This window comes from Barbus barbus (genome assembly GCF_936440315.1).
Source record: "Barbus barbus genome assembly, chromosome: 12".
In the NCBI taxonomy this organism is placed as follows: domain Eukaryota; kingdom Metazoa; phylum Chordata; class Actinopteri; order Cypriniformes; family Cyprinidae; genus Barbus; species Barbus barbus.
Genome location: NC_136740.1, coordinates 21,623,922 through 21,641,864, shown reverse-complemented (window position 1 = coordinate 21,641,864; position 17,943 = coordinate 21,623,922). Strand labels below are relative to the sequence as shown.

Sequence of the window (17,943 nt, the reverse complement as noted above, 5' to 3'; positions counted from 1 at the left end):
TTTGGTACGCTCAACTAGCGCGATAGTTAGTTTTAGGTTCCATATTCGCCGGACATTCGCTTTCGCGTGCCACTGTTCTATAGAGTCGACAGTCCTGTAAAGATACCACTACCACGATTAGTTTTAACAATATCCAACAACTTTATATCGACATGAAAATATTATTTAAAAACCGCCTACGTGTATTACAGCAGCAAATTTAAACAGGAGAGAGTCTGGGAATGTGTCGTCACAGCGGCAATGCATTCTGGGAATTTAGGTAACGGGAGCTACCGGCGGTACCGCGGAGAATGGATAATATAGTGAATAGAGACGTTGATGTTATTTAATGTGTCTATTATTCTACTTAAGATCGCGTTGGAGTGGTTAAGGCTCACTTTACATCATTTGCCATAGCCCTTTGCACAGCCGGTGTGAAAAATGTGCTTTTTTTCAGCCTTAGAAAGCTGAAAAAGCAGAGGTATTTCCTGCAGACATTAATAGATGCCATAAATTAGCCCTTATCAGTGTCTGCATGAAATACCTCTGCTTTTGATTAACGCTGTTGATACAGTAACGCGATCTTAAGTTGAATCACATAAACATAAAATAATACCCTATAAAATGTCTACATTCACTGCGGAACTCGGATGAAGTTAAACTGAAACTCGATAACATCTCAAATAAGATATGGCTTAATCATTGATCTCTGTAGATTTAATATACAGTGATTTGCATTAAACTGTTCGCCCTCACACTACAAATAAAAGAAAATCATATATGGAAATATTATCTGTGCCAGTTCTTTGATCCCAGGCCACTTGTTTGTATAAGTTTCATTCATTAATTTATTTGATCGTTTATCATTGTTCGGCATCTCTAATAATAATGAATCTTCAACTTGGTTCATTATTTATTTGCACAGCATCCACAATAAACATCGATTTGAAGCAGCTTATAGTAAGTTCTGTTACCTCTATAATGGCTTAATTCTTTACACTGAACAGATTTACTGAGTAATATTGTGATATATAACAATGATAAACGATCCACTGTTTAAATTCTAGCTATATTATACCCTTTAAAAATAGGCATGGTTTTGCTGCTCTAACCAAAGTGTTTTAGCAGTTAGCCTATGTATATGTGTGTAATATATATATATGTGTGGAATTTTGGATTAAAAAAATTTATAATAAAAGACTTGAAAAGAGTGTTGTTTATAATGGCGAGAATGTGATTAAGTTTTTATAATAAAAAGAAAACATCTTTTGTGTATGGTTTCTACATCAATGAAAGAAACGTGTTGTAGAAGCAACAGCAGTTCCAATACCTGCTTGTTCCTAATATATTTACCAAAAATAATTCAGTAGAGTGGCCAATAGACAGTATACAGTATATGGTGTTGTTATCAAAATTTCACCCGTAGTAAATCAGTCTGGCCACTAGGAATGTACTATGTCCTTTGGAAAATTAAAAAAAAAAAAAACCCTTAGGGAGAATTACAGTAATTTTCATCAAGAAAATACAGTAGTAGATATATTGAACAAATTTCACCTGTAGTAAGACAGTCTTGTAACTGCAAACGTAGTATAACCTTTGGAAACTAAATAAACCCTTTTGATGAATTACAGTATTTAAAAAAAAAAAGTTGTATACTGTATATACAGGAATGGAGATATTAGCAAAATTTCCCCTGTAGTGGGTCAGTCTGGCCACTAGGAATGTATTACAACCTTTGGAACATGAAAAGAAAACTAGGTGAATTAGAGTAATATTTTTCTAATAATAATTGTATACTTTATATACAGTATGAGAGATAGTTACATGATTTCACCTGTAGCAAGTCAGTCTGGTGTACTACAACATTTGGAACACAAAAAAGCCCTTTTGATTAATTACAGTTTTTGTTTTCTAAGAATAAGTATGTACTGTATGTACAGTAAGGGTGATATTGGCAAAATTTCAGCTGTAGTAAATCAGTGTTGTAACTACAAACATATTACAACCTTTGGAGCATGAAAAAACCCTTATGATGAATTACAGTATTTTTTCAAGAAAATAGTTGTTTACTGTACATACAGTAATGGACATATTGGTAAACTTTCACCTGTAGTAAGTCAAACTGGCCACTAGTAATGTACAACAGCCTTTGGAACATGAAAAAAACCTTTTTGGTGAGTTACAGCAATTGTTTTCCATGAATAATTATGTACTGTATGTACAGTAAGGGTGATATTAACAAAATTTCACCTGTAGTAAGTCAGTCTGGCCACTGGGAATGTACTACAAACTTTGGAACATGAAAAAACCCTTTTGGTGAATTACTGTAATTGTTTTCTAAGAATAATTGTGTACTGTACATACAGAAAGGAAGGAATGGGCAAAATTTCACCTGTAGTAAGTCAGTCATTTAACTACAAATGTACTTCAACCTCTGGAACATGAAAAAAAACCTTTTGGTGAATTACAGTAATTTTTCCAAGAAAATAGTTGTTTACTCTATATACAGTAAAGGAGATATTGGCAAAATTTCACCTGTAGTAAGTCAGTCTTGTAACTACAATATGTACTATAATTTTTGGAACATGAAAAAAACCTTTTGGTGAATTAAAGTAATTGTTTTCTAAGAATAATTATGCACTGTATGTACAGTAAGGAATATATTGGCAAAATTTCACCTGTAGTAAGTCAGCCTGGCCACTAGGAATGTACTACAACCTTTGGAACATGAAAAAACCCTTTAGGTGAATTACAGTAATTGTTTTCTAAAAAATATTAGTGTACTGTACATACAGTAAGGGAGATATTGGCAAAATTTCACCTGTAGTAAGTCAGTCTTTTAACTACAAACGTGCTGCAACCTTTGGAACATAAAAAAACCCCATTTTGGTGAATTACAGTAATTGTTTTCTAAGAATAATTATGTACTGTATGTACAGTAAGGAAGATATTTACACAATTTCACCTGTAGTAAGTCAGTCTTGTAACTACAAACGTACTACAACCTTTGGAACATGAAAAAACCCTTTTGGTGAGTTACAGTAATTGTTTTCTAAGAATAACTATGTACTGTATGTACAGTAAAGATGAGATTGACAAAATTTCACCTGTAGTAAGTCAAACTGGCTACTAGGAATATACTACAACCTTTGGAACATAAAAAAAACCTTTTGGTGAATTACAGTAATTGTTTTCGAAGAATAATTATGTACTGTATGTACAATACGGGTGATATTGGCAAAATGTCACCTGTAGTAAGGCAGTCTTGTAACTACAAACGTACTGCAGCCTTTTAAACATGAAAACACCCTTTTGGTGAATTACAGTAATTTTATTTCTAAAAAAAAATGCTAAAAAAAATTCTAAAAACAATTCTAAAACAAATTACATACATTAGGGGAAATTTACAATTTTAAAAAGTAAATAATACAATTTTTTTAATGTTTTCAGTTACTTTACCCAAAAGGTATTTACTATGGCTTTATAAAAAATTATTTGTATTAATTATTTTTCTTCGTTTTGTACTTAAATTTGCAGACAGTCCCTAAAGCAGCCAGGGCGAATATCCAGCGAATTACAACTCTGGTACTAGCAGTAGCAGCTACTTTACCATTAAGGTTCTAAACCAGCTTAATTTTGCTGATCAAAGCATTTCAAATTATCATCATAATACTAATATGAGTCCGCTAGAAAAATGTATTTATTCGACTTGTTTTATCTTTCTTAGATTCCCAATTTAGAAATGCTGGTTGTACATATGCTTAGAAAAGACAGACTTAAATAAAGATTCGATATCTGGTTTAATCGCATTGTAAATAAGACCAGTTTATTATATGTTAATATGACATGTGCACATAAAAAAAAAAAAATCCACAATATAATATTTTTGAATATTTTTACAGCTGCTCTATTTCAGCACAATGTGTTTTGAAATAATTTTTTACCATTACATCATTTTGACTTCTGATGCAGGAAGCGCTCAAAAAGAGAAATGTCCAGGTGAGAACAAGGCATATATAATCAAACATACAATCTCTCTAGTTTAGTCATACTACTATTGTAAATGAAATATACTGTCAGTTTGTACTGCTAAATTGATATGTATGTAAAAAGACAGCGTAAACAATCCATTAAGGAGTGCCACAACTTTATAGCGTTGAACATAAAACTTAAGTCTGATATTGCTGTAGATGTTCATTTTACTGTCATTTTCCATCAATATACTGTAACTGTAAAAATGACATGGCTACCATCAATAGTAAATCCCTATATTGAGTTTTTCTCATATCTGTAGGTCTGTAGGAGCTGCTCGTCTGCTACTGGAACTGCTGGCCAGTGAGGCGCGATGGCTCGGTAATGCTCGTGGACTATGCCGTGACTCAGAGCTGGATTCTTCTATTGAATCAGGAGAGGTGGGCCTGCTCATTTTGGAATCAGACCTGGATGAAGTACGAGCTCGCACAGCGGCGTAGGGACAGCGGGCCTTAGCGCCTTCCAGGGAATCCGTGTCTGAGCCATTACCTTCTACGACTGTTGTGCAGTTCCAGGGTGCGCTGACCTTCCATGGCTTCTTTCCCACGCCAGAAGATGTGTGAGAAGATTCCCTGGGGTGGCTCGATGAGTCTGAAGTCTTAGACTCCTGGCCTTTCTTGAACAGAGGTGGAGGGTGGATTGAATCTTCCCCTTCATCTTGCTTTGGCGGCGTGACAGAGTTGCAAGGTGGTGAACGTGTATCACTGCTGGTGTTGTTGGAATTGCTGTTGTGCTCTGTGGGACTGTTCTGCGAGTACTTTGGCGCATCAGAACCATCTTTGGTTTGCATATCACTTTGAACGGGCAAGAAAGCAGAGGATGGGTTGATCAAAGTAGGGTAGGTGGCTCCATCAGGTGGTCTCTCGAGAAGAAGGTTGTATCCACTGGGTGCTGAAGCAATGGTGGCCTTGCGGCCAGTGGAGGTGCCAATACATGTCTGATGCACCACAGAATCTTTCTTCAACTTGTTTGGATAGTAGCTGTCATCGAGATTGTCCCTCAGCTGTGGGTAGTAGTTCAAAATGACCTTTTTAAGCTTCTTGTAGCCCAGGTGCATGATCTCCAGGATGTTGAGAAACAATGAGATGGCAGCTATGCATTGCATGAACCCCATGAAGACGTTTTTCTCAGTGGGTCGAGATATAAAGCAATCCACCGCGTTCGGACAGGGCTCCCGCTCACATTTGTAGAGCGGATTTAGTTGAAACCCATACAGAACATATTGTCCAGTCATGAAACCCACTTCTACGGCTGAGCGGGTGACTATGTGAGCCACGTAGGTGCGCAGAAGAGACCCCCGCAAGGGAGCTTTGTTTAGCTTCCCCTGGTCGATCTGCCGAAGCTCACGTTCTATTTTGCGCCGCACCTCTACCATCTCTACGTCCACGGCCTCGAGTTCACGTCTAAGTGCCAATTTTTTGCGCTGCCGTTCTTTTTCGAGGGCTTGGAGTCGGTAGAGAGCATGGCCCATGTACACCAGTGAGGGTGAAGAAACAAAAATGACCTGCAGCACCCAGTAACGGATGAGGGAAATGGGGAAGGCTTTGTCATAGCACACGTTGCGGCAACCAGGCTGCTCGGTGTTGCAGATGAAGTCAGCCTGTTCGTCGTTCCACACATCCTCCGCCGCCACCCCAAGCACCAGCATGCGGAAGATGAAGAGGATGGTCAGCCAGATCTTCCCCACCATTGTGGAGTGGATATGCACCTCCTCTAAAATCCCACCAAGAAAGTTCCAGTCTCCCATCTTTACTCTGGCATTTTTGTGTCTGTAAAGAGAGGAAACAGGGAGCAAGAATCATGAAAATGCACTGTGGGGCTCAGTCAATATGTTCAGAATGATCACTTTTGAGTAGGCTATCAGAGATCCTTGGCCTCATCCCAGTATGTCCTAAACATACTGTTACTTAGAGACTTGACTACACTTCCTATATCCAAAACAGCAAGAAATATTCTTACTCATTGCACTGACTAAAACAAAATAATTTTACTCAACTAGAAAGACAAAGCAAAGCTTTCAATAAACCTAATCTGCTAATAACACACTGCAATATGCAAAAATAGAATCTATAAGATCCAAAACTGAAACCTTCAACCAAATTTTGGTCCCCATTTTTATTATACTTAAAGACCTGATTCCTCATTGCACTGCTACATATTATATTAAACCTTGAAATAGAAATATGTTTGAATTTCATAATACCAGTTGATAACATTGTGTCACCGTATGCAATCTAATTGAATGTCCCTTCAGATGTTTTTGCCAGATATTTCTTTAAGGAATAAAATAAAGATTTCTAACATAAAAATTGGTTGCTGGACTAAAACTGATGCAAGATCACAAAGTCTCAATTGGAAGCTTCAAGGCATTGCAGAGTCAGGTATATGGTAAAATTCAGTCATAAACTCTAAATCACTCCAATAAAATTCAGAATAATGGTATACCATAGATTAATATGTTTTTTTTTATGTTTTTCATTTTTTTACTTTTACAATTAATCCCAAATGTATGGTATAGCCCAGGGATTTCTCAAAGTCTACGTTCAAAGGTCCAAATCTGAATTTTCATCAGTGTTAAAGGTCCGGACCGGAACAATTGGTTACTGCAACACTTGTTTTTAATAAACATACTACATAACATACATAACTAATCAACACAAATATTTTGAAAAAATAAAGTGCCCTTTGCATTCAAAATACATTAATAACAAGTGCAAAAGTGGCAAAACAATTAATTTAAGTGTCAGCATTATAAGTCGACCGATATGGGTTTTTCTAGTGATCGATGGCCAATATATGATGCCGATTTTTTGGGCCAGTAAATTTGTCCTATTTTCTTTTTTCTCCCCTTCATTTAAAAAAAGAGAGTAGAGTAATTGTTTATTGCCAGGCACAAGATGGTAGTAGTAGTAGTATCAGCTTAATTCAAGTAATAATACATAGCTCAAAACTTAAGCACCTTCTCAAAACAGTTCTGAAGCTTTTTGTTTATGTTTGCTGACAGACAGCAGTGTTTCCCACAGACTTGCAAATGCAAATCGATCCTCTGCCAGCAGGAGGCGCTGTTGGAGCAGGAGCTATAGCGGTTTCCCCGATAATGGCTGTAATCAAATCAGCACTGTGCTCGCATTACAGCAAAGAGGAAATGAAAACAACACTGAGCTTTTCTGAAAACGGCCGGCTCTTTTCAAAGATACATACATATAAAACCCCTGCTGTGCATTTTTATTCTGAAACGCGTAATGCTCATGTTTCAACGAAGTATAAGCCTTTTGGAAAATCTATTGTGCCGGTCAGTTTTGATATAGTGATTTCAGCCCATCTCCAAAGAGACATTTAACAAAAAAAACTAAACAAATGATTTAAAAGTTTAACATGCGTTTATCAAAGTAGGAAATATAATTAGTGCTCTTGAGATATGAAATGGAGGCGGGTCTTTGAGAAGCACTGGTATAGCCAATTCAGATTAAAAAAAAATTCAAATCTTAACATTTTTAAAAATATTGTAAACAAAAAAAGTTGATCCAAGGCTAAATACATATCAGGTATAAATAAAGCAGGCTTAACTGTCATCACTAAAAATTTGCATGCTAACATGCAGTGCTACAAAATCCAATCTGTCATTGTTATGCTGTGTTGATGGTCTTTAAGCATCCTATTGTGAAAAATAAACATAGATAAATAAACTGTAAAACAGCTACATACCTTAAACAAATAAGGAGAAAATGAAGTAAATCTTCATGGTAACTCAAAACCTACTCCAGCGCCTACACATTGTTAAGTACAAAAAGACTCATGCCATCCTGATCATCGTTAAAGGTCTCGACTAAACACAACACAAGCAGGTCTTCTTGCTGCCAACTTATAGTCATGCAGGAGAAATCGATGCACTAGCCGATGCCATGTACCTTACAGCAGTATGGACAGACTGCCAGTGCTTTAGATCCCCGCAGGTCATACAAGCGCAACGAGGCCGCCAAAATATTAAAAAAATCGTTGATGACTTGCACATCTGACACAGCACATCACCTGAACTTTTGTGACCCCTTCTTTCCTCTCTGTTGGCACCAAAAGAGGGTTTCCGGATACACAGGGGTCTGTTGGCAAGCACACTGCTTCTGTATGTCAGTGCGTCAATAACCAGTACTATAAATATGATAAAGGGAACACTGAATTGATTCAGCTTGCCAGCTCGCCATGCGTAAATAAAACATTGTGGAATTATAAAGCCCCCTTCTGTGTGAATTTAAGGCTCGGTTACACATGGTGGCCACCTTCATGCTCTTATGCAACCCCTCTTAATCGGTCTTGCATGTTTGATTGCTAGTTAACACCCGTTATGGAACAATTTTTCTGTTGAATTGCAAAAAAAAAAAAAAAGCCCAAGTGTGAGAGTGCATGTTTTGTACTTAGAATTGAAGGCCTGTTGGTCCTTTTAAGCACATATAACCAAAACAATGACTTGTTTTATTTGTGTAATATCGAATAAACAGCAAAAGGCAGAAAGTGATTGTTTATTGTTTTCCATGAAAGTGTTCACAGCTAAGCGCAACACTTTCTAATGGTATTTGGCCACATGTTGGCACTACTTTCAGTAGTCAATACTTTGGGAAGCAATCAATCGGTCATGTCCGATTTCATACTCCGCTGGGTCCAGCCCAATGTAATTAAGTTGTCTCTGCTAGTTGTGGCGATATTTTATTCCATTTAACAGAAATCAATGGTGCAACCCCATTACACTCACTAACTATGCTGTTGGTTGGTTTCATCCGAGGCCTGCAACATCTATTTAGGGGCATATCAGACAAGCCCTAATTAATGTAGTGAGTGAGCCTCTTCATTACACAACATGATTCAGACTAGACATTACTTTAATGAGTAACTAAATTAAACCTTTGATATTTAAAAAAAAAAGAGAAAAGAAGCAGCATATTTCAGGTTGGCTTGAATGCATTGTATGCTCCCTGATGAGAATTTAACTATTCCATGGAAATATTAATAATAAAAAATAACATTTTAAATGTTTAAACACCATTTAAGTCTGCTCCTCAACCTAAATTAAGATTTTTTTGGAAGTCAATTTTGTTTCGAGCTGTTTTTCTAATAACCTAAATCTGAGCTCAATTCAATATTTACAGGTGCATTTTTTTTTTTTTTTTTACTTATTTCAAAAAGTGAAACATTCATATATTTTAGATTCATTACATGTAAAGTAAAACATTGCAAGAGTTTTTTTTATTTTTTTTATTTTGATGATTAGAGCTTACAGCTCATGAAAGTCAAAAATCCAGTATCTCAAAATATTAGAATATTTACATTTGAGTTTCAATTAATGACCATCCCTACAGTAAAAATTCCGGGTATCTCTTGTTCTTTGAAACCACAATAATGGAGAAGACTGCTGACTTGGCAATGATCCAGAAGACGAACATTGACGCCCTCCACAAAGAGGGTAAGTCACAGAGGGTCCAAAGTCCTCTTTTCAGATAAGAGTAAATTTTCCATTTCATTTGGAAATCAAGGTCTGGAGGAAGACTGGAGAGGCACATAATCCAAGCTGCTTGAAGTCCAGTGTGAAGTTTCTGAAGTCAGTGATGATTTGGGGTGCTGTGACGTCTGCTGGTGTTGGTCTATTGTGTTTTATCAAGTCCAGAGTCAATGCAGCCATCTACCAGGAGATTTTGGAGCACGTTATGCTTCCATCTGCTGACAAGCTTTATGGAGATGCTGATTTCATTTCCAGCAGGACTTTAGCACCTGCCTACAGCTCCAAAACCACTTCCAAGTGGTTTGCTGACCACGATATTACTGTGCTTGATTGGCCAGCCAACATGCCTGACCTGAACCCCATATAGAATCTATGGGATATTTTCAAGAGAAAGATGAGAAACAGTGGATCCAACAATCCAGATGAGCTGAAGACTCAATAGTGCCTCAGCAGTGCCACAGGCTGATCGCTTCCATGCCATTCCTCACTGATGCTGGAGTTTGTGCTAAAGGAGCCCTCACCAAATGTTGAGTGCATAAATTAACATACTTTAAGGAACTTGAACTTTTCTGTTTTGCAAATCCTTTTTTTGATTGATCTAAGAGAAATATTCTAATATTTTGAGATATACGGGAAATATTCTAATATTTTGAGATACTGGATTTTTGACTTTCATGAGCTGTAAGCTCTAATCATCAAAATTAAAACAAAAAACTTTTGAAATGTTTTACTTTGCATGTAATGAATCTAGAATATATGAAACTTTACATTTTTTACACGATATTCAAATTTTTGGAGATGCACCATAATTAAATTATTTTACATAAAATTTTTATATTTTAAAAAAATAAATGTAATTTATTGCTGTGATAGCAAATCCGATTTTTCAGCAGCCATTTGGGATTATTTGGTGATCAAGAAACATTTCTTATTATCAGTAATGAAAACAGCTGTGCTACTATAGTTTTGCGGAAGACTTTTTCAGGATTTTTTTTTGGGGGGGTATAAATAGAAAGTTTAAAAGTAGCTTTAAGTAGCTTTAATAATATGCCTTAGATAAAAACATTACTGTGTGAATCTTGTGGCAAAACAATGAATCTGACATATTTTAAGATCACTCAGTGCAAGTTCTTTCAGTTGAAATAGCCCAGACATGCATTTTAGTATGGGACTTGGCTTAAGCCTCGTCTATGAAACCAGGGGTAAAAGTCTGCCTTTACTATCGCTTTTGATTAATTGAATGCATCCTTTCTAAAGTAGTGTAGATTATGTATATGTACAGGTCCTTCTCAAAAAATTAGCATATTGTGATAAAGTTCATTATTTTCTGTAATGTACTGATAAACATTAGACTTTCATATATTTTAGATTCATTACAACACAACTGAAGTAGTTCAAGCCTTTTATTGTTTTAATATTGATGATTTTGGCATACAGCTCATGAAAACCCAAAATTCCTATCTCAAAAAATTAGCATATCATGAAAAGGTTCTCTAAACGAGCTATTAACCTAATCATCTGAATCAACTAATTAACTCTAAACACCTGCAAAAGATTCCTGAGGCTTTTAAAAACTACCAGCCTGGTTCATTACTCAAAACCGCAATCATGGGTAAGACTGCCGACCTGACTGCTGTCCAGAAGGCCATCATTGACACCCTCAAGCAAGAGGGTAAGACACAGAAAGAAATTTCTGAACGAATAGGCTGTTCCCAGAGTGCTGTATCAAGGCACCTCAGTGGGAAGTCTGTGGGAAGGAAAAAGTGTGGCAGAAAACGCAGCACAACGAGAAGAGGTGACCGGACCCTGAGGAAGATTGTGGAGAAGGACCGATTCCAGACCTTGGAGGACCTGCGGAAGCAGTGGACTGAGTCTGGAGTAGAAACATCCAGAGCCACCGTGTACAGGCGTGTGCAGGAAATGGGCTACAGGTGCCGCATTCCCCAGGTCAAGCCACTTTTGAACCAGAAACAGCGGCAGAAGCGCCTGACCTGGGCTACAGAGAAGCAGCACTGGACTGTTGCTCAGTGGTCCAAAGTACTTTTTTCGGATGAAAGCAAATTTTGCATGTCATTCGGAAATCAAGGTGCCAGAGTCTGGAGGAAGACTGGGGAGAGGGAAATGCCAAAATGCCTGAAGTCCAGTGTCAAGTACCCACAGTCAGTGATGCTGGTGTTGGTCCACTGTGTTTTATCAAGGGCAGGGTCAATGCAGCTAGCTATCAGGAGATTTTGGAGCACTTCATGCTTCCATCTGCTGAAAAGCTTTATGGAGATGAAGATTTCATTTTTCAGCACGACCTGGCACCTGCTCACAGTGCCAAAACCACTGGTAAATGGTTACTGACCATGGTATTACTGTGCTCAATTGGCCTGCCAACTCTCCTGACCTGAACCCCATAGAGAATCTGTGGGATATTGTGAAGAGAAAGTTGAGAGACGCAAGACCCAACACTCTGGATGAGCTTAAGGCCGCTATCGAAGCATCCTGGGCCTCCATAACACCTCAGCAGTGCCACAGGCTGATTGCCTCCATGCCACGCCGCATTGAAGCAGTCATTTCTGCAAAAGGATTCCCGACCAAGTATTGAGTGCATAACTGAACATAATTATTTGAAGGTTGACTTTTTTTTTTTGTATTAAAAACACTTTTCTTTTATTGGTCGGATGAAATATGCTACTTTTTTGAGATCGGAATTTTGGGTTTTCATGAGCTGTATGCCAAAATCATCAATATTAAAACAATAAAAGGCTTGAACTACTTCAGTTGTGTGTAATGAATCTAAAATATATGAAAGTCTAATGTTTATCAGTACATTACAGAAAATAATGAACTTTATCACAATATGCTAATTTTTTGAGAAGGACCTGTATTTCTGCATCTAACAATTGGAACGAAGTATATGGTTGTGTGATGCACGGGCAGCAGGGGAATATAGTGATGGTGGTGACTGATCACATTTCTGTTACTTGGGGTCAAAGTACTGATCTTTTGATGAACATTTAGTTGAAAACACAGCCCCAGACATAGTCAGTTAAGCTGTACAATTAGCCCAGAATTAGATTAATACATATTATTCCAGGGGTGGGAGCCTCACACATTGATTTGATTCACAACCCAAATTCTGGTTTGTACTGGAAAGTTCTGCTACAGTCATAAATTTGCCTAACTGATGTGATTGGTCAGTAAAGTGGAAAATCTGCCTAACAGCAAAAGCCCCTCGTCTCATCCTTAAATGACCTTTGAGGACTTACAGGTCACAGCAGGTGTAGGCTTAATATCACACAGATATTTAGTTTATTGTGCAGCAAGGGTCAGAACTAGCATTAGTATATAATAAGATCACTTTATGATACCATGCTTAAACGATCGATTATTTTATGCCATGTGGCTGGAGTTTGTTTGTTAAAGTTAGAAGAACAAACTAAATAGGGGTTTGGAAGTAATTTTAACAAGCTTTCCCTGCAGCAGACGCACTGTATAATTACGAAAGACCTCTGTTAACACTGGAGTGCCATAAATATCATAGTAGCTCACATATTTGTAATAAAAACAGTTCAAATTGATTTTTCGTGAACTGAAAATACCTGGAATGTTCTGTCTAGACTGGCAAGAACACTGTATCCATATTGGCCAGCAATCAATGATCTGTTTTGGAGAACTACCATCAGCTAATTAGAACAGAGGGACAGAGGACAGCATTTGTTGTGGGATGCTTTTCTCACTTCAACTTTGTTTAACATAGCACAGCATTTACTTCACACCCAAATTTATTAACAAGATCATACATGTTCAACTACTTGTAAAACAAATACTATGGATAAATGAAATAGACCCATATGGACACATTGGTTTCAAAATGTTTGTACAATAATTAAAAAAATGACACGATTCTCCAAGTTGCCACCACATATCTAACCTAAAACATTTCTGAATCTTAATGAATTGATAATCAAGAAAAAACATCCAAGGTAACTGCAGATGCATATCATTTGTGTTTATTACTGGTCTATAACTTATGAAATACTACAATTAAACTACATTGGTGCCACCTCAGGTAGAGGTCTGACTACATGCTGATCAGTGTTGCCCTCTACTGCTATTATTGTGACATGAAGTCTAAAAAAATAGAAATACATTTATAAAAAAAAAACAAAAAAAGCAAATGACAATTATTTTCTTTTAAACCACAAAGCTCAATTTAGCTCCCTACAAATCAATTAAGTTCAAATAAATTGATCTGTTTTGTCATGATAGCAATTTGTAGACAAGCCTGAAAAAGGCTCAATAATTTTGTGAATATAAAATAAATGATACCACCAAATATATATATATATATATATGAATACTAAAATGTTAAACTTTGTTCCTGAGAAACGACATGATCTGAGTAAGTGTTTAAGCAAAACCAAAATAATATTTGGATATGAATTACAGAATTTTTATGAATTAGTTTTTTTATGAATTACAGAATTTTTAATGTCAGTCTGAAAAATTCATTTATTTACTTTAGATATGCATGTAGTGTATTAGTAAAAACCAACAGGATTTTCTTGACCTGAGACCTGCTCCTTTTAAAAAGCTATGATTGTCTGTTGGAAACTGATGCACGACTTCAACATACACATCCTCCTCATGCAGGGGACAAGAAGATGTTGAAAATTACAGCAAAAACGAAGAAGGCGATGTATCCCACAATGCACAACCAGAAGCGTGGGTCCTTCAGGAGCTCCTTATTGTAGTTGGTGAAAAACACATAACCAATGGTCATGCCTGCAACGCCACCGGCAATATGGGCCACGAAAGAGACCTAACAAAAAAGCCAAATATGAAGGACCCTTCTGGTATATTAACAAGATACAAAATATATTGGTCTACAGAATTCCTGTTGAGTATGGTAGCTAGGTATACAGGTATAAATGCCTGTTCAATATATGGTCTCAAAGTCGTCTCACCTTCATACCAGCCTCGTGGGTAATGAACCTTCTATAAATAGCAAATCCAACATCTGTTCCAACTGTAAAAAAAAAAAAAAAAAAAAAAAAAACTTATTTGCCAGTAAACAGGTCTGGACACAGTGTTTAGTTTTTCCAAATATTAATAGTGGATAACAAAACAGATGTCAGATGTCATGAATGGAAAGTGGAAAAGGGCGCACCAATCAGAACAATTATTAAGATGCGAAACACTCCCAGAAGTGGCATCATCTCCCTGAAATTCTAGAACAAAAAGAAAACGTTTTATTTGGTACTTGAGTATATTATATGAATTGCATTTTTTTTTATTATATCCCATCAAATATTACTGGAAATCTACTCACCACCACAGCATTCATGAAGTAACCTCCCAAGAGGGCATAAACACCACCTGAAGCGCCCACAAGAGCACTGTAAGGATCAAAGATGGAGCTGGCGAGAGAGCCTAAAAAAGGATTCATACATACACATTCCATGAGAATATGAAGAGAAGCCCGAGCTAAAGACTGAAATGAATGAAGCCAGATATATAATATATAAATCAGACGTGACAGTTAAGACATCAAAATTTCTAAAAGATTTTTTAAATAAATGCTATGAACTTCCTATACAACAAAGAATCCTGAACTTATTTAAATACTGTTTGCAACATTGATGAGCATCAAATATTAGAATAGAATAGATTTCTGAAGGACCATGAGACACTGAGGATCAAAGGAATAAACTTTATTTAAATATATATTTTTAAATGTAATAATATTTTACAGTATTACAATTTTAATTGTGTTTTTGAACAAATAAATGCAAGATTGGGGAACATAGGAGACATCTTTAAAAATCTATTTTAAAAATCATACCGATCCCAACTCTTGAATGGGAGTGTGTGTGTATATATATATATATATATATATATATATAAAATGTATAATGTATACTGTATCCTATTCCCAATATAAATTACCAAAATGCACAAACCCACCTGCAAGGACCCCAGCCATATAGACCATGCCAACTTCAAAGCCCTTATGCACCAGCTCAAGAGGAACGCCCAGGAAAAGCTGCATTATCAGGTTTCCCAAGATATGCTCCACACTAAACCAAGAAAGATGGTCAGACAGATATATTAAAAAGTTACCAATAAGGAACCAACTTGGATGTCAGATCCAGTAATCAGTTGATTTGTCATTCTACAGTGTAACATGAGTTTAATTATGTCACTGAAAGGAACTTTAATGATTTTATTCATTCTTTCAGAATTGCAAGGGCCTAAATAAAATAGTTATTTTTTATTGAGCACTTTTATGTACAACCATAACTGTCTCAAAATAGAGTCATTTTAAAATAGAACTGAAGAACGGCAGCAAAATTACCCGGCATGTACAAACATATAGGATAGAAACCGCCAAGCCTCCTCGCGCTGTTCAGGCTTATAGGTAAGAGGACTCTCCCAGATCCCTGCTCCCAGAGTTACCCACTGCTTTTGAGGCTTCCATACTGCATAGTAGATAAACACTCCCAACTGCCAATTGAAAATAGACACAGGACAAGATTGTGACATCATTATTCCAGTTACCACAAAGCACTGTCCAAAACCTGTATGTCAGCATCTCAAAAGTCATTCGTTTCTACTGTAGCAGTTGGCTCAGCGGTGTTTAACTTATATTCAAGTGCATCATGTCAGCAGAAAATAAGTAAAATTAATGATATGTAAAGTGTAACAAACATGATTTCTGTTAAAGAAAAAAAAATTTAAAATCTTGCCATTTTCAAGACACTGATCATCAGTGACTAGAGGTCTATTTTGAGAAATGTCCATGGAAACAAGGATGAATCCGGCTTTTTAAACACTGTGGCTAAAACTAACAAAACAGGAACGGAAAAGTGGAAAGCTAAGCTCAAAAGAATCTCAGTTCTTTCATAGTGAGACATCCCAACAAAAACATTCAAAAATTATGGAAATGCACTGGTTGCTGCAAACAGTTTTTACAATGAACAAACATTTATATTATTACATTGTATATTACAACATATATATATATATATATATATATATATATATATATATATATATATATATATATATATATATATATATATAAAAACCCTTTGGAGACCATCTTCAATCAGCTGAGACCAGCAAGCTTTGACTGGTTTAAACTGTTGAGGCTTAAAAGCAGTAACGGTGGTGACAGTAGAAAGCGGTTCAATTTATCAGAGATACCCAGAAAGATAAACTTCCACTGGTGCAAAGGTTAATGTTTTGCAGCAAACATCTGATCGTACCTCCACTAAACTGACGAGGATGATGAAGATTGGCGGCGGACAGCAGTTCGCTCGCTCCAAATACGTCTCCCGCAACTCCTCGGGAAGCATCCATCTAGAAACATTATTCTGAAACTTCTCGACCCTCCGACCTCTTCTCTTGGGATTTCCTCGATTATCACTTTCTTCATCGCTCTGCGCGCGGAAAGCGTCTTGCTCTTCGATGTCATTATCGCCCATTTCTTAAAAATGCAAATAAAAAAGGTTCTGTATTCATGGACAAGAGCCGAAGGAGAAATTACAGGGTTTTTTCATTGATATAAAAGTTATTGATATTCTTGGCAATTAGCAAAAAATCAAACGAAAACTAAAATATAGTCCAAAGCATTTAGATTTGAGCTTCACGTTTTTGTTTCTCTCTCTCTTCCGGAGCTGTTGGCTCTTCCTGCATAAACAAACTCATCCTGTATGGAATCATTTGCGAGCTTACTACAGGCTTTATGCTTTTCATTTTAGAAACCATTTTATGAAAAATAATCCTCATGAATGATTAATATATATATTTGTAAGCAGAAATGAACACGTTTTTTAAATGTTGAAGTCTACAGAGCACGTGCTTTCTATAAAAAGAAAAACTTTCTTATTAAAAGGAGCTAAATTTAGTGTTTTTATTACCGAAACTACTTTGAATACATGTAGACGATTTGAGAACAATACTTCAGTAAACTTACCCCTTTCTTCTGATCCAGCACCCCTCACGCGAGTAACTTACAGGAGATTTCTCTGAGAGCACGCGCAGATCAGTGCTCATTAATCTTGTAGGCTTCAAGAATAATAACAACGAAATAAAGAATATATATTAAACATATCCATGAAATAATCAGAAGATAGTTGTGTGCCCACTACGGACTACGCTCTCCCTGGACGTTAATAACAGGCTTCATCCAGCTTTTCCGGTTCCAGTCTTCCTTCCTGTTGTTTCATACTGGAAGCTCTGCAGAATCGTTTTGGGTGTACTTTTGTTGAACGAAAAAAAAGCAACCTATGACCCGCCAAAGTTTAGTTAGTCTCTACCTGTACTTCCTCAAACAGCCACACCTGAAGTCACGTGACGCAATTAGTATTCATCCTTTTTAAGCACTTCTTCCAAATAAAACTTCACGATATATTCCAACCACAACAAACCACAAATAAAAGACTGTACCA

The 17,943-nt window shown here is 36.6% G+C and overlaps 2 protein-coding genes across 3 annotated transcripts; both read right to left on the bottom strand.

Moving 5' to 3' along the window:
* Nucleotides 1–3,790: 3,790 nt before the first annotated feature.
* On the bottom strand, nucleotides 3,791–7,969 carry LOC306877556 (gap junction alpha-9 protein-like; the record flags this gene model as incomplete). 2 transcript variants are annotated; one of them, XM_079429388.1, is made up of 2 exons in its annotated part: nucleotides 3,791–5,780; nucleotides 7,920–7,969. In XM_079429388.1, 2 exons carry the CDS (start codon nucleotides 7,967–7,969, stop codon nucleotides 4,262–4,264), a joined length of 1,569 nt encoding a protein of 522 aa, XP_079285514.1. In that variant the 3' UTR covers nucleotides 3,791–4,261. The 2 variants fall into 2 exon arrangements, with proteins under 2 accessions (XP_079285514.1, XP_079285515.1); XM_079429389.1 differs by lacking the exon at nucleotides 7,920–7,969 and adding an exon at nucleotides 7,717–7,848.
* A 5,237-nt stretch (nucleotides 7,970–13,206) lies between these two features.
* LOC306877992 (rhomboid-related protein 2-like) lies at nucleotides 13,207–17,837 on the bottom strand. The gene is made up of 8 exons (XM_079430069.1): nucleotides 17,469–17,837; nucleotides 16,759–16,979; nucleotides 15,846–15,994; nucleotides 15,455–15,567; nucleotides 14,820–14,920; nucleotides 14,658–14,718; nucleotides 14,455–14,516; nucleotides 13,207–14,309 (listed from the first exon to the last, which is right to left on the bottom strand). The coding sequence occupies exons 2-8, from the start codon at nucleotides 16,975–16,977 to the stop codon at nucleotides 14,133–14,135; spliced, it is 882 nt and encodes a 293-aa protein (XP_079286195.1). The 5' UTR covers nucleotides 16,978–16,979; nucleotides 17,469–17,837; the 3' UTR covers nucleotides 13,207–14,132.
* Nucleotides 17,838–17,943: the final 106 nt, after the last annotated feature.

Coding starts and splice junctions, on each gene's coding strand:
- LOC306877992 (XM_079430069.1), bottom strand. CDS start 16,977: ATGGGCGATAATGACATCGAAGAGCAAGACGCTTTCCGCGCGCAGAGC. Junction 15,568..15,845: donor TATATGTTTGTACATGCCGG/GTAATTTTGCTG, acceptor TTCTTGGTTTAG/TGTGGAGCATATCTTGGGAA. Junction 14,719..14,819: donor ACTTCATGAATGCTGTGGTG/GTGAGTAGATTT, acceptor TTTTTGTTCTAG/AATTTCAGGGAGATGATGCC.